Here is a 17,787-nt window from a genome sequence, read left to right as displayed (position 1 = left end):
ACAGCAGGGTGGTCAGAAAAAATTATCTATAAAAATATTTCATTCATTTTATTTCACATGCAAAGACTAAACCAAAATACCAACATTTTTTTTTTGCTATTTTCTACGAGGCAGCCAATAAAAAAATGCTTAGTATTTTGCATTTTGACGCTTCCAGTCAGCAAAGAATAGTCCTTGTGAAATACGGCCCGAATCGTGTGCCTCGGACGTTTCGGTTACATGAGCGATCCGTTCCAAATACGAACTACGCTAATTCGCATCAGCTCCCCAAGAACGCATTCAGTGCACCGACTACATGAGCAAATTCGTATCAGTGACGTCAAACGGATCTAGTTTGGCTCTCGGCCCGATGCGCATTACAAACGGAATAGCATACAAATGTGGCGCACTTCCGTAGCAATAGAGGTGACTGAATTAAAAACTTAATATCTTATGTCTTTTTTGCATTTAATCTGCTCAAAACATTCTCAATTAACTTAACAAAAAAAAGTTAAACATAAAGTTGTCTTGCTTCGACTCATTGAGCACTTGCCTCTCTTGATTCGTCCTAGTGCTGTCAGAAAAATGTTTCAACTGAAAGTACTTTGATATTTTCTTTTTGGTTTTCACTCTATTTATTTGTGAAAACTTGACAAAATACCGACATATTTTTTAATTATTATTTCAAAAGAAGCAAATGAAAAATACCCATTATTTTGCATTTTAATGTTTCTTTTTGGAAAGAAATAGTTCCTGTAATACGTATCTTGGTCCTATTCGCTTCTAAGCCTCTTTCCCTGCGGATTTTGTTCGGACCGCCGATTCGTATTAGCAGGTGGATACATGAGTCGGTAGTACGCTCCTGATTCGCATTAGCGGTGAATCCGATCGTGATACGTATTTGCTTTGCTCATGTAACCGCGGATCGGATCACCGATTCGTACTAGCAGGTGGCTACATGAGTCGGTAATGCGTTCCTAATTCGAATTAGCGGCTAAATACGTATTTACTGTGCTCATGTAACCCCGATAATAGACGCTGTCTTGTGATTCAAATTTATAGATTACCAAAAAATAGTGCAGAGTTCTTAGAGGAATTAGAACAGTGTTTGTCTGCGGTTTCCTGAACTGCTGCGCCGGTCGTCACCAAACTTTCAGTACCCTCTCGGGAATAGCTATTACACATTGTGACCAAAAATGTTTCCAAAGGCTATGATAGGTTGGCCGCTAATGACGTCGGAGTGACGTCATTTCTGCCATTTTCGACCCAAAAAAGGTTTCGCGGGAAGAGCTGTCAGACCTACAGCTTTAGAGATACAGGGAAATTTCTTATATCGTTGAAATTTGAAGGATTTGAAGGATTTGAAGGATAACGAACCCAAGGCGGAAAGCATTTTCTTCTCGATTGATGTTGTTAACCTATATGGAAGTATACCGATAAATGAGGCCATAGACGCAGTAAGAGAAAAACTAGACGAGCATGGAGATGAGATCGACACATTTGGGTTGACAAAAGATGACATTTCCCGCCTGCTGGAACAGAGCCTTGGGGACAACGTCTTCTCCTTCAACAATGACTACTTCCGACAAAAAGTAGGCATCGCTATGGGTAACCCCTGCGCTCCGCCTCTGGCCATTTTATTCCTCGACCGTTTTGAAACCAAAGCCCTCGCGAACTCCCCTTTGAAACCAGCGTTCCTAGATACAGATACAGATACAGATGTATTCAGAAGAAATCCATACAATATGGCTAGCCCGGTATATAGATGATTATGCGGGAATCTGGAACCACGGACAGAAGGCATTGGACGATTTTTTAGCGTTCCTCAACAACCAACATCCTAACATATCCTTTACTATGGAGCACAGTAGTCATGGAGTGGGAGTGCCCTTCTTGGACACCTACGTAACCGTAGAGACCCGTGGTGCAAAAACAACGCTTGAAACAGAACTTTTCATCAAGCCAACAAATTCTGGCATCATTCTACACTCCTCATCGGCACATCCTCAAAGTACTAAACATATCATTATTTGAAACATGTTTCGTAGGGCATTTAACAACTCTTCCAGTAAGGAAAAGAAATCAAAAGCATCAACAAGATCTGGCAGTTACTTTTAGAGAACGGATATCCTCCGAAACTGTTAAGGAGACTTCTCAGAGAAGTAGAACGGTTAAGGTCAAGAAGGGGTAGAGAGCCACGGAACAAGAGCGGAGGGAGAAACAAGAAAGGGACGGACGAGTTAGACGGGTTTTTAACGTTGCCGTTCATTGACGAACAACTATCACGGAAAATCAAATCCATCGTGAGAAAGTCAAACCTACGCGTACATATAGCATGGAAAAACGAAAACAAACTAAAGAACGCCCTTACAAAATCAGCCATATGCAAACCCAAATGTCCAGGGGGCCAAAGATGTCACTTGTGCATGTCTGACTTCAAAGGAGATTGCACACAAAATAATGTGGTTTACAAAATTCAATGTAGCATATGCAAAAGCGAGGGAAAAGATGTCACTTACGTAGGGGATTCCATGCGTCCAGTCAGTCTACGATACAATGAACACCGACGTGACGCTATCAATAGAACCCCCAACACTCCATTCGGTGACCACTTTCTGAAGGAGCACGTTTCACTGACTGATACGGATTCAGATGTCTTACATCTTAGAATACTTTACAGAGCCCAGGATCATCCAGACAGGAAAATTGCTGAAAGCATACTCATTAGGAGCGAGACACCGACATTGAATATTCAGGGATCGTCATGGCCTATCATGCGAGTAGTGTGACTTTTTTGTATTTGTGTATTTTTGTATTTTTAGATTTGATGTGTATGTTATATATATATGTTGCGGGCCAAGTGCGAAGGCTAGTCCATTCGCGAATGGCCTAGTCCAAGTGCGATAACGCACTTGGACTAGGCCGTTTGCGAATGGACTAGTCCATGTGCGTTATTGCAGTTGGCCTAGGCCGTTTGCGAATGGACGGGCGTTTATGCTCCCAGTCCAAGTGCGAAGTCAGGCCAAGTGCGAAATATCCAGCAAAGTGACGTCAACTTGGCAAGTCAACTTGGCATGTGCAAAGTCCCGTGTGAAATCATGCGTGCAAAGTATTGGTAACTCAACCGGAAAATGTTTACACAGTCATGCTGAGGTCGCCCCTTCTTTACCTCACACCATCCTTGCGTTCACCCCTTGGAAACATTGTCTGACGATGAATTTCGTGAGCCTTGCAATGTAATGGTGAAGTGAAACAAACTCAACTCAAGAACACACTGATCCAGTGCGACACTTATTTACCCGTACTCGCGGAACCCATGTTTTTAAGTGGATTAGGGTTCGAATGGCTCTGTTTTATCGGCTGAGAATAAAAAAGTATCGGAAATTACGGTAAGCAGGCTGTAATTGCACTAATCCTTTATTTCACTGATCGGATCAGTGAAATAAAGGATTAGTGCGATTACAGCCTGCTTTCCGTAATTTCCGATACTTTTTTATTCTCAGCCGATAAAACGAAGGCATTTCGAACCCTAATCCACTTAAAAACATGGGTTCCGTGAGTACGGGTCGGAATTACAACCCTAATCCTCCCGTAATCCGCTATGTCTCAAAGTGCCCATGGAAACCGGGTCAGTGTCACCCTTACTACATCCTGAAAGTTTCATATCGATTGCTCAACAGCTGTAGCTTTGGTGCAAGTGCAAACTTTTTCGGAGGTGGCGTCACTTAACCTGGCCTGGTGACCTGACCTTAGGTCATCTGGAGTCAGCATTTTCACACAATGTGCGCAGAATATGGGAGAAAAGGTATACAAAATTTGGCTTTGCTGCGCGCCGCCGTTTTCTCGTGATCTGTGAAAAACCACAGGGGGTTGAAAGCAACCCCCCCCCCCTGCAGTGCGCGTATTGTTAAATGCAATGCAACACAACAGTTTTTCGAACACTCACCGCACCGCACTCACCACACACAAGCCGCACCGTCCCGGTACACCACACCAGAGCAGAATGAATCGAGCGCCACAAACTCGACCAAGGTCAGGTCGGGTCATCAGCGGGGAGCCCGGAGCACGGTACTAACGGTCTCCGCACACCACGCGACTCTCCGCTGTTCGAAGGTCACGGGGATATTTGACCTCCCCAGATCCAGATCGGTGGCCGAAACCTGGCCAGCGGCAACACGTTGCTATAATTTCCGCGTTGTGCAGGGTTCAGCGGAAAGTCGCATCCCGAATGAACCAGGTGTGTGGAGACCTTAACCCAGAGTTGCGCCAGCTCGCAGATCTGCTCCGGAGAACAAACTAAACATATAGACGCAGTGGCGTCGCCACGGATTTTCGACTAGGGGATCTGGTCGGACGGTCAGTCAAAGTAATCCCCACCAAATACTGAAAACTCCTCGGATTTAGACAATTTTATTTTGAGACTGCACCAAAATCGTTTTTAAAATATTTTATTTTATTCTTGATCGATTTTCGTGGCCAAAAGTGTGTGTTGGGGGGGGAGGGGGGGCGTCGGACCGGCATATTTTCAAGAATGTGTGTGTGTGTGGGGGGGGGGGTCCGGACCCCTCCGACCCCCCCCCCCCCCCTGTCGGCGACGCCCCTGCATCGACCAGCGGTCCCCCATTCATTCGGAATCGTACCCCAATCCGAGGATCCATGCTTCCGGCGGCTAAGTGCAACGCCACAAACCCGTCCGTTCGCAAACGGCCAAGGCCATTCGCAAACGGACTAGTCCGTTTGCAAACGGACCGCCATTCGCAAACGGCCTAGTCCATTCGCAAACGGACTAGCCTTCGCACTTGGCCCGTAACATATATATATATATATATATATATATATATATATATATATATATATATATATATATATATATATATATATATATATATATATATATATATATATATATATATATATATATATATATATATATATATATATATATATCATTCATTCATTTTTTTAACATTTTGTCATTTTGTCATTTTGTCATTGGGTCATTTTGCATTTAACAAGGTCATTTCCGGAATTATTAAGGCCAGGTTTTACAAGAGAAGCGCCATTTGAACGGTGTCATGTGTCTGTGTGCAAAGAAATCGATGTCATCTGTATAATGTCTCGCTTGATGTGTTGCTCTGTGCAATGTGTGTAAACTTTGACAAGGGGTCGAGATGACCCGAAACTGTTAGTTTTACATGCACATATACGATCAACTCCGAAGTGTGGTTTTTTCGTAAATATTGGTGCAAAACTAAGTTGCAGTTCGTTTCAATATATATATATATATATATATATATATATATATATATATATATATATATATATATATATATATATATATATATATATATATATATATATATATATATATATATATATATATATATATATATATATATATATATATATATATATATATATATATATATATATATATATATATATATATATATATATATATATATATATATATATATGTTACAGGGAGTTTGAGAAATCCGTGAGTTTGCAAACTCCCTGACCCATCAGTGAGTTTGCAAACTCACTAGGGAGTTTACAAATTCACTAGGGAGTTTGCAAACTCACTGACCGGTCAGGGAGTTTGAGAAATTTCAGAGTGATTGGGCCAAATAAAAACAAGTGTGCAGCATGTGGGTGGCATACGTGCCGTCCGTGATGTTAAAACAAAGGAGGCTAGCTCTAAGGCCTCGCACGCTGACAAAAAGCTTATAGATCATATGCACACCATACCTTTTTTATTTTAAACTGCTCAGTGATTTACCCATGCATGTACCGCCGCTTTATTTAGTTATACATTTATTTAGTTCACGTCCCAATTAGACCCGTTCCACTCAAGTGTGGCTATTCCAGAGTCAGGCTAAATATATCAAAGTAGAAACAGCTCACTGTTGGTCACTTATGCTAAAGTACAGGCACACGCATCAATTCACGCCCATTCCCACTCCGCCATAGACGTGTCATCGAGAGCCGGCGCTGCTGGCAGCCAGCCCAGCTGCGACTGGCGCACGCTGCTTGTTTGTTTTTGTTTTGTTGGGTTAGGCCCTTTCGGTCTGACAAGACCATTTCAGAGTCGGACGAATGATGAATTATAGGGGTAGACATTGGTGTGGGCAGACACCCTATATGCAGAGTCGTCGCGGCTGAGCCCGTCCGAATGGACAGACCGACCAGCCCCCAAGCACTCTCTGCACCCGGCTACGGGATGCGCTCCCTCGGGAGAAGCGGTGCCGCTCCAAGGGAGCAGCCCGCATGTTATAAAGGTGCCTGTCCAGCCCGGAGTGGGGGTTTCGGCGTGGACGAGAAGGATTTCAGTATCCTGATTCCTGAGGATGGAAACGACGGAACGGAGGAGCACGTTGCTCCGAACCTCCCCTTTACACATAGCCGCGAGTAGCATTTTTTTTCGGTAAAACAATGAAGGATCTGTAAGTTTTTTGTCAGCGTGCGACGATTATATATAGACCATACCACTAGTCGCTTTTGTTTTAACATCACGGACGGCACGTATGCCACCCTCATCCACATTTGATTTTCTTTGGCCCAATCGCTCTGGAATTTCTCAAACTCCCTGACCGGTCAGTGAGTTTGCAAACTCCCTAGTGAGTTTGCAAAGTCACTGATGGGTCAGGGAGTTTGCAAACTCACTAGGGAGTTTGCAAACTCACGGATTTCTCAAACTCCCTGTAACATATATATATATATATATATATATATATATATATATATATATATATATATATATATATATATATATATATATATATATATATATATATATATATATATATATATATATATATATATATATATATATATATATATATATATATATATATATATAATATATATATTACTGGTTTTTGATATTTCACCATATATGTGTATATATGTATGTACGTTGTACAGTGTACCTAAATATGACGCACACCTTTTGCTCGGCGACGCCCCCCCCCCCCCCCGCCAGCCGCCTGACCTATCCATCACGAGGCCCGCTGTGGGTCTAGGCGCTGTACCGTCTTGCGGGCGCTTCGCCGTCTTGCCAGCAAGCATGTATTTAGATGAATATGCTTTTGCCAATCCGTCTGTACCGAACTTCTGCTCATGTGTACCTTTTAAGACGTAGCTATATTTTTGCCTTTTAAGTGCATGATATCTTAAGGGTGTAGGATCAAAGTGTTTTATATTACCACCCATATGTTCACTTACCATCAGTTTGTGAGCGATGTTTTGTTGATGTTTTGATGTTCGATATTGTTGTACGATTTCATATCGATACGTTTATGCAATCGAAAGCAATGCGAACCTCGAAATGTGATGTTAGCCCTGCATGACGACCACGAGACAAACGAATTTTGAATTTTCACTTTTTACAGGCAGTCGACAATTGTTGCGCATTTCACTCGCTACTGTTGCCTTGTACGATTTAACGAATTCGATTTAGACGAAGGTCTGCGACCGAAATATCATTAATTCATCAATAATCATTTTCATTCATTTTGTCATTTTCCGAGGAGAAGGTCATATATTCTAATGATACAGGGAAATGTTTCAATATAGAAGGTGTAGAATTAATAGGGCTACAAAACTGCAATCTCGGATTTTTTTTTAATTTTTGGATTTTGACCCCCCCAAAAAAATAAAAAAATAGATCTTTTGAATATAATAGCCGAAAAATCCAAAAAGTTTTTTTTTGCATTTTGAAACAAAACTGAGTATATGTGATAGACCTTACCACCTTCTATCCACATACCAAATTTGAGATCGATATCTCTTTTTTTGGGCAAGTTATAGCGAAAAAAATGTTCAAAATTGATGACGTCAAATTTTCCAGCTCAATTTTTAGAAATTCTAGACCTCGTAGCGCAAAACAAAGACCACCATTAGACTTCCCGTGACGAGCTGCATCGAATCAATACCCATTTTATGCAAAACTATCAACTTTGAAATTTGACCTTTTTTGACCTGACCTTGGCCTGACTTCCACCAGAAAGTGATCTTAGCCGTACCTGATGGTCTTATAGCCAGCACCATTGAGTTGGAAATGAAAAATTGGTCATAAAACATGCATCGCACAACCTTAGTAAAGTTGGGTTCATGTGATGAGTGCTGACCCTTGGTGACCTGACCTGTGACCTGACCTGATATTGTCAGTGAACTCCAATAGCAACATATATACTAGGCAACTGACGCCCTATCGCTGATTTTCGACAAAATGCGTTTTCCTCGGTGTTATAGCGCATTCCCTAGAAGACCCGTGAACAGTGAAACATTTTATCTTTGACCTGACCTGTGACGTCATTGGTGACCCTGAGGTCAATGAAATTTGGTTTCCCTCGACAAATTTGACAGGGCTATCGAACGCCGTTTGAATTTTACGGTTCCGTCCAATAGTTTCGGAGATACGGGGGGGGGAAATGCCCCCCCCCCCCCACACCGCGCGGAATGTGGCCGGGAGGCCCACCGCCTACCGGGTTAAGTCTAGAAACGAACGGTTAGAGACCTGACACGCCGAATTATGGCCTATAATGGGCTCTAGAAACTGGTCACAGATCAATGGTCATTTTGGTCAGGGTCAAAAATTTTCAGGGTAGGTGTAAACTTTCAGTTGCAGATGGCCTGAACTTATCCTGACTCCTGACCGCATAGGTATTTATTTACTTATGGTGAGAAACTTACGGCACTGAAAGCTTCGCTGCTATCGGCCACTATTTACGCGAGTTATTCAGGAAAAACCAAGGAGAGGGGTTCATTTAATCACCCCTAATAAGAAGTAGGGTTTCTACTAAAAGTAAACGGTAACATCGATAAATAACATCTCCTGTATATTTCTCAATTTAATATGATGAATTCTTTCGTAATGTAAAAAATGCTTATTAGGTAAACAACATTGTAAGTTGACCATGGCACGGCATTTCCATTCTATTTTATTCCGTTCGTTCTAGCCCCTCTCGCCTGCGGCCTCCCCCCCCCCCACACACACACACCACCACCACCACTACCACCAAACCGGCTGAGTTGGCTGAGGCGAGGCTGGCTAAGGCGAGCGCCTCCCCTCCCTGTATGCCAAACAGCGCCTGGCTGTCGTGACCTCTGGCCTCACCGGCCCTGCGCGGGCCGCAGTGATAGCCTCTGCCGAGTCCCGCCTCTATCCACCGTCCACACGCGCTGGATTCATTCATGCCTCTGTGTTTCAGCGTCCTACCCGTTGGGTGGCACCACTGTAGTCATAGGCGACTGCAGGGAAGCCGCGGTCAGAATGCCCCAAACAGCGAATTTTGAGGTTTTCTTTTAATTTCTCCGAAACTAGCGGGCATGCAATCAAACCTTTTTCCATGATCATGGAAGGGAGCTATACGAATAAATCGGTCACATCTTCAAGCCTACAAAGCTGAAGACGAAAAAGATATAGCCGGAAAGGCAAAACCTACGCTTAAAACCCGCGGGACCTGTACTTGCATCAGCTCGTCTTGCTATTGCAGACGATCATCTCCTCAGTGTAATGTTGTTTGGGACATGAACAAAGGTCTTTTTCGGAGTTTCATAAGTGCTACTGCAACAGCCTGGCACAAAACAGGACTTCTACGCTTTTCCCTACACTTTGCCGTTCAGTATATCACAAAAGAATTGTTTAGAATCCATCTTACGCTTCTTTCACAGTCTCCCTTGCCACCGTACATAAATTGCTGTTGCTGGTATGTTATGGCATGGTAGATAGAAATTACCTCGGCACTCAACGCCTTCAGTCATTTTTATGAAAAAGAACAAAGAAATTATTAATAAGATAAGAGAAATGGTAAAATTTTAATTGTAAATTAGGCCAAATACGTATTGGAAAGAGCTTGCCCTTCAGCAGCTTCCGATTCATCATGCCAATTCCCGATTCATTCACCTAATTCCCAGACGGAATGAATTTGTTTACAAAATCGTCTCCATGACAACATGGCTTGTGCCAGTTTAACTTCGTGCGCCAAGTTAAGTGCAATTACTTTCTTGCGGCTCTGGCGGTCGCTGGATTGCGGGCTGCGGCCGCAGAGATCGCAGGGGTCGCAGCAAGGTGACGTCATGTATTCATCTTCCCATACATGCAGCATTGCACGTTTAAATCGAGAAAGCCAGGCATTAAAATGGCACGTGCATTATACTGCACTTTTGAAACATACGAGAACTCAATGCTGATTGGTTTCCGAGACATGCAGGAAAATATGTTTTCCTGCACCTTTGGACGTTTTCCTGCACCCCTCGACATTTTCCTGCACCTCTCAAATATATGACGTCATTATGAATGACGTCACATCATAAAGTTGAAGAGCATCATTTTGCTCCTTATAACTTAATTTTATCTATCGTCCATTTTATTTGATTGGCTTATGATATATCTGCCTACATTTTGTTTGATGCAATAATTTTATTATTTGTCATGAATAAAGTGAAACATCACCATATAAAACTTAAACTTTGACGCTATTTCGCAACAAACCATAGCCACGAAGGACTCAACAAGGTTGAAATTGGAGCGTTTTGGTTCCTCCATAACATTTGCAACGCTCCCTATAATGGTACGCATGTATGGGAAATAGCTTCCTGCCCTGTGCTGGGAGAATTTGATGGTGTCACCTCGTATTTTAATCGAAAGTACCTCGGGCCTACCGGCCCTCGGTACTTTCAATTAAAAAACTCGGTGACACCATTAAATTTTCCCAGCCCCGGGCAGGAATGTATTATACTACATATGAGCCCCGCCCCTTTTTGTAACGTAACAACCCGGCTGGCCGCAGCGACCGCAGCAGCCGCAGCGACCGCAGGGTTCATGAACAGGGCCCATGTTTTTTCATATGAAAATTCGAGGTGCACAAAATGCTTACCACGCGCTCAATGTTAAATGGGAACAGCACGCGGCAGACGTATCAATTTTTGACACTGAACCCTGACTGAACCTTTCATCCGTGAATGCTTTAGCATAATTTAAAGCTAAAAACAGCGCGAATGGCAGAGTGAAACAAACAAGCTCTTTCACATATAGCTATAACATGTCATCAGTGGTGCGCCAGATGCGCCGTTATTGTCAACCGCAGAAGGTGACATGTGACGTAACAGCATCAACAGCGTCTTTTTCAAGAACTATAAAAAGCATGCTTTCTATCTCTCTTCCCCCAATTTCTCTCAGCATATTGATTTTATGAGGAAATTGTATGCACCATAAATTCTGCGAAAATAGTTTGATCATTTCTATACATTCCTAAAAAATCGAGTTCCCAACCCCATTGCTAGCTGAATTACTGAAAAAACTGACTGGCGCACATTGATTTCACAGGCGATTAATTGTACCGTAAACGGGGGTGACTTTGCCTTGCCGGGTGACTTTGCCATGCTTCTCGAAAAAGCCTTTAGGGAGATCTCCAGTGATATTTTACGAAGAATGTAATACTTTTTTATGCACGCATGAAAGATAATTGATGGGCCTTCCAATATAACCAACACTGAGAGATAAGTTACCACTTAATACCTAACTGGGCTCCATTTTATTGGAGTCATTGAAATGGTCAAATTTGAAGAGGTCAGAACTTTTTATTAACTAACAATGTTTCAGACGAACTGCGATGCTGAAACTTGGTATGGTTGATCATCACAATGCTGTTAAGTTGACATATCGAACAAAACTGGCATTTGTCACTTCATTTAGCTAAAATTTTCGGTGGAGTTTTTTTTTCAAGTGAATTGCAGGCCACATGGGGTGACTTTGCCACCATGTTATCAATGCAAAAATGAAATACTTATCCGATGCAATTCAAAATAATTTTTTAAGGTAGCATCATTTTGATCTCCAAATTGGTTTTTAGAAAGTAAAAGTTTATGGATTAAAAATTAACACAGGAATGCACAGTGGTAGTATAGAAAAGCAAAAATTACCAAATTAAAAAAAATGGATGAAGCTGGACCCAATTTTTCAGCACAGCCAAGATCATCTACATTTCCTGAGTTGGCCAGTAAGACTGGCTGAAGAAATCTGTACAATTTTATAGATCAAAACGCTGATAATAAGGGTGCCGGAAAGTTGCCGCAAGAACGTCCTCTTTCTCTTCCTCTCAATGCCGCTGGAAGAAAGCGGCAAGGTCCTAGAGTACCGATACAATCATATTTTTGCCTATTTATCTATTCTGAACAATTTTTCAGTTTCCATTTACTATAAAATGTCAATTATTTTCAACAAATATAATGTATTATAAAAAGTAATGTATCGCTCCTTTTTGTACATCATTTAAGAGCAAAAAACCTCGAGTTGCTTTATTTTTTTTACATTAAACAATTAAGGATGGTTGCCCTTCCCCATACAACTAAAAGAAATGCTTGAAAAAAAAATTTATTAGCGTTAAAAAAACCATTATTTGGCATAGTGGCCAAGTCACCCCTTTTTCAGTGTAACTTTGCCACAACTCAATTTCTTTAAAAATTTATATTTTTAGGCAAGCTATAAATACGATAAAAGCAAAACCCAAAGAGCTAATCTTCATCCGTGTTTTGAACATAACGGGTGGTCAGTGTGAAACTGGACAAAGTTTGAATTGTTACTGTGTCAAAAGTATTCAAGCGAAAGCAACGAAAATCGCGTTACCGTGCCTTCATTTTATTGTAATCACGCTCGGCCTAGTGGATCTGCGACACTGGACCTCTGTCAGCCGCCAAGCGCACGCGCGCTGGCAGCCCCACTATTGTCTTTCGCGGCACCTTCGGGTCGATTTGACGGATAGCCTGCTGGATTCTCCACTTCAGTTGTTCGTCTCAGCTGACTTGCCACCTTCCCTTATACACGTTCTGTTTGATGAGCCCCCACATATCCTCAATGGGTCAAATCTGAGGGGTGCATGGCGGGTTCATGTCACGTGCTACTACGGGCACCCCAGCCTCCTCAAGAAGTTTCGTGGTCTAGCGCGCGTACTGTGGCTGTTGAAGGTCGGAGCCTAACAGAGCATCATGATCTGTGTTCTGAGACTCAATAAGTGATAACAACACGCCATTCAAACACTTTTCATAGTGCACTTCGCCCGTGTACTATGCCTGCGCTCGGCAAGTAACTGGACGCGTGGTCCCCTCGGACTCATGGCAAGCCAGACGGGCATCTCGGGTGGGTACTTGCTCTCAGGTCGAAAGCGAAGGTTAGATCCACATGTGGAATAGTGTCTCCACCAGCTGAGGTATAAAGTTCGGCAATGGAAGGCATTTGGCTGCCACTGCAGGTGAAATAAGATTCATCATCCATATGCAGTGCATATGGATGATGAATCTTATTTCACCTGCATTATGCACCTCCATGTTTTCTGCTACCCTGCATTGGACCCTGTGACAGACGGCGCAGGCGGGTTTTCTGTGTACGAAATTGTGCCTCCGTCGCCTTTATCCTATTTCTGTACTTGATTTCTGCTGGTTGACATATTAATTGGTCATATGTTTTGAAGATCCCAAAATTGCTTCCCAGGATCACTAGAATAGCCCCAACTGTGCGGTGACGGCGCCGATTTGTTTCTTCCGGAGCTGAATGGACATTTTTCTGGTGACCTTGCCGTTCCCACCATGTAAAACATCTGCAAGCTCTCAGAACTTATCGATGATCACATATTCTTAAGATCTGGTGACATTCTGTGGCGTAATGTGACGCATAATGCTAGCATTTTTGTAATTTGCATTGTTTTCAAAAACTTGCGCGAACAGGTCCCGGAACGCTTGCTGACTTACCGGCGCAATGTTTCTTACTAGTTAATAGCAGAAAGTTGAAATCTGAGCTGCTAATATAAAATAAATGGAAGTATTCACCTGCCAAAAATAATTAAAATATGTCCATAATTGGAGATGCTATGCTTAATCAAATTTTGTCCAGTTTCATACTGACCACCCGTTAGATTCATTGCAATACGTTAACAAGTTTAAATAATACAAGCGTCTAAAGTTGAAAACATGGCAAAGTCACCCCCGTTTGCGGTATTCAAAATTATTTCTTCCTGGCTCTTAGTTCCCAGACTCCTAGCTCGTATTCGCCTATATACCTATTCAACCGCACAGAGAAAGACGACTTGTCAGAAATTATAGGTAGGTAATTGAACTAATCAATGAATCGCACGGCGTTTAACAGAAGGGTATATCATCGGTGTTAAAATCTTATTTGGAAAATATTATTCATATCTCCAGTACAATGTGCGTTAACCAGTTTTCTGAGTAATTTAGCTAGCAAGTATCGTGCTTTGTTCAAAAACATGTTTACAGTGAGGGTCCAACTTAGAAAAAAAAAACGAACTACAGCATCATTATCCCGCGCCCCGCTGGGCTATTCAGCCATACGCGCCCTGCTGGGGGGGGGGGGGGGCAGATTCTGCCCCCCCTGTCTAACTTCCGAACCGATGGTCGTAGAAAGACGGGGAAAACGGCAATCGAAAGCTCTCAACAAGGCGGATCTTAAGAGCCCAAATTTTTTTGCTTAAGTAGGTCAGAGGTCAGGTCAAGGTCAGGTCAAGGGTACAAAATGCAAGTTTCTACAGTATCGGCCTTGCACCGTAGTTGCCGAAGAATGGACTGAGACTGATTGCCCAAAACGTGTTCTTAGACTACCAAGACAATATTCGTTGCACACAATGTCATTCAAAGGTCAAGGTCAAGGTCAGGTCAGGTCAGGTCAGGTCACCAAAAACAAAATATAGAAAAGGGCATGTGCGACACATGTTTTATGGGTCATTTTACTCATGGAATTCAATAGGCACACTCAATAAGTGATATGGACCACCTCTGGATGAATTTCAGGTCGAGGTCAGGTCAAGGTCAGGTCAAGTGAGGTCAAATTTTGAAGTTGGTTGTTAAGGCCTAAAAAGGTGTCTATCCGATGCAGTTTTTCACGGCAAATCGAATGGTGCTATTTTTGTTTCCGTACGAGGTCTAGAACTTCCAAAAAAATCATTTTTCAAAAATTTTGTGTGTCGTGACGTAATAAAATTTTGAATAACTCCCACATTTTTGAACCGATTCTTCTAAAAATTGGTATGTAGGTGCACATAGACCACTTCTTTGACATATATTCCGGTTTTTTTGGATAAACTCAAAATTTTGGATTTTATAAATATTTTCCCAAAAAAGTCAGTTTTTTTGAAAAAATTTGGCGAAAATCCAAAATTTTCAAAAAACCGAGATAGCCATTTGATAGACAAAGTAGAATCACGTATAACCTTTTTTGTTACGTCTTGATTCCTTTAAAAATGAAGATGTTAGCGGCGTTTGAAATTTTGCCGTTTTTGAGGCGAAAATGGCGAACATGACGTCACTAAAACGTCAATTTCTCAAAAATATTCCGACGGATTTCGCTCAAATTTTCAGGGAACGTGTCAAATTAATGTATGATAAGGTACTGAAAGTTTGACGTCGCTGGCGTAACGCGTTTAGAAGTTATTGGCGAAAAACGGGAGGGGGGGCAGATTCTGCCCCCCCCAGCGGGGCGCGGGTTAAGGCGCAATTTTTCACGTGTGTTCTGACTGGGCCACGCCCGGCGCCACCTGTGCGCCAGACGCCGCGGTGCTCTGGTGCTTGTCTAGGTGGGCGCCCGAGGGAAATGTGACATAATAGGATATGATGTGCGATGTCTATTGTTTCCTCAACGTTTTTATGGTAACAGCACTCGCCTATGAAGAGCTGGCAACTTTGACCCGTACCAACTGCCCTATGACCGGTGCCGCTGCAGGCTGTCGTACCAACCCCTATGACCGGTGCCGCTGCAGGCTGTCGTACCAACCCCTATGACCGGTGCCGCTGCAGGCTGTCGTACCAACTGCCCTATGACCGGTGCCGCTGCAGGCTGTCGTACCAACCCCTATGACCGGTGCCGCTGCAGGCTGTCGTACCAACCCCTATGACCGGTGCCGCTGCAGGCTGTCGTACCAACTGCCCTATGACCGGTGCCGCTGCAGGCTGTCGTACCAACTGCCCTATGACCGGTGCCGCTGCAGGCTGTCGTACCAACCCCTATGACCGGTGCCGCTGCAGGCTGTCGTACCAACCCCTATGACCGGTGCCGCTGCAGGCTGTCGTACCAACTGCCCTATGACCGGTGCCGCTGCAGGCTGTCGTACCAACCCCTATGACCGGTGCCGCTGCAGGCTGTCGTACCAACCCCTATGACCGGTGCCGCTGCAGGCTGTCGTACCAACCCCTATGACCGGTGCCGCTGCAGGCTGTCGTACCAACCCCTATGACCGGTGCCGCTGCAGGCTGTCGTACCAACCCCTATGACCGGTGCCGCTGCAGGCTGTCGTACCAACTGCCCTATGACCGGTGCCGCTGCAGGCTGTCGTACCAACCCCTATGACCGGTGCCGCTGCAGGCTGTCGTACCAACCCCTATGACCGGTGCCGCTGCAGGCTGTCGTACCAACCCCTATGACCGGTGCCGCTGCAGGCTGTCGGAGACGCGCAAGGTGTACCCGGCCGACGTCGTACTCTGTGAGGGCATCCTGGTGTTCTACCAGCCAGAAGTGCGCGCCCTGTTCGACATGAAGCTATTTGTCGACACAGACGCCGATACCCGGCTGAGCCGGCGCGTGCGGCGCGACACCCGCGAGCGCGGCCGCGACCTAGACATGGTGCTCGACCAGTACACTCGTCTGGTGAAGCCGGCATTCGAGGAGTTCTGCCTGCCGGTAAGCCGAACAGATTGCCGGGGGCTGTCATAGGCTGCGGTACTGGTCGGGTTCGCAGCGAGCTGAAGAACATTCCAGGAGGCACGCGCTGGCCGGGGAGGGAGTGTGGCCGCGCTGTCACAGGCTGACGTACTCATTTAAGCGCGGGTCGATGGAAACAAGTTTTCAAGTGAATAGTAATTTTCTAACGGACTGATTCATAACACGGTAAAAAAATTTACTGCTAATATTTGAAGAGGGATGGGGCTCGCCTTAGGTTTTTTCAGAACACCTACAATAATAATAATAATAATGATAATAATAATGATAACAATAATAATAATGTTAATAATAATAATAATAATAATATTTCGATGGCTGTGCTGTAAATGTGCTGGCGTATGCCGACGATATTGTTGTTTTGTCGTCATCAAGGGGTGGTTTACAAGAGCTTGTCAAAATATGTGAATCATTTGCTGTGTCCAGGGACATACAATTCAATGCCAAAAAGAGTGTATGCATGGTGTTTAATCCCCAGCGTCCAAGTGCATCTTCGCATCTGTTCATGTCACAACCCCCAATTGCGAGGTTGTCAGGTACCAACCTAAAATGGGTTGATGAGTTTAAGTATCTTGGGTGTTATGTTAAAAGATTCCGTTCCGCACGACGTATATATTTTAACTAAACGGACTCAGAGTAGAAAAACAAGAGCATCGCGGCGACGTCCTTCCGTCGCCGCGTCCCGTCTCTGAATGCCCTTGAAAATACCCACCAGTCATTGGTCGCCGGGCGCCGGGCGGTGACGTCAGCCAGCGGCGCACAGCAGCCGGTGGACAGTGGCCCTCAACGTGGTTCTCAAACCGCGACACCACACCTCCCCCCAAGACGGGAGCATAGTACGCAGTGACGAGCGACTGTCTGACAAACATAAGACAAAGATTCTGCGCACAGTTAAACTATCATTTGTCACGGGTGACGCAACGCAACGAATAAGCACGCAGTGAACGAGCAAACATGTCTGACAAAACTATCATTGGTCACGGGTGACGCAACGCAACGAATAAGCACACAGTGAACGAGCAAACATGTCTGACAAAGTGTCATGCCGCGACCGTGAATAACACTATCCTCGCCCGTCCGCA

At 43.9% G+C, this 17,787-nt stretch overlaps 1 protein-coding gene across 1 annotated transcript in view; it reads left to right on the top strand.

Moving 5' to 3' along the window:
• Positions 1-13,643: 13,643 nt before the first annotated feature.
• Positions 13,644-17,787, top strand: part of LOC122394351 (uridine-cytidine kinase 2-A-like) — a 60,223-nt gene continuing 56,079 nt past the window's right edge. Inside the window, exon 1 of the mRNA XM_043391187.1 lies at positions 13,644-16,666. Coding sequence (XP_043247122.1) covers positions 16,370-16,666 — 297 coding nt within the window. The 5' untranslated portion in view covers positions 13,644-16,369. The remainder of the gene's footprint in view (positions 16,667-17,787) is intronic.

Source organism: Amphibalanus amphitrite, unplaced genomic scaffold (genome assembly GCF_019059575.1).
Source record: "Amphibalanus amphitrite isolate SeventyFive unplaced genomic scaffold, NRLGWU_Aamphi_draft 000586F_arrow, whole genome shotgun sequence".
NCBI lineage: Eukaryota > Metazoa > Arthropoda > Thecostraca > Balanomorpha > Balanidae > Amphibalanus > Amphibalanus amphitrite.
Note: the sequence above shows the minus strand (reverse complement) of the source record. Positions and strands in the feature narration are given on the sequence as shown.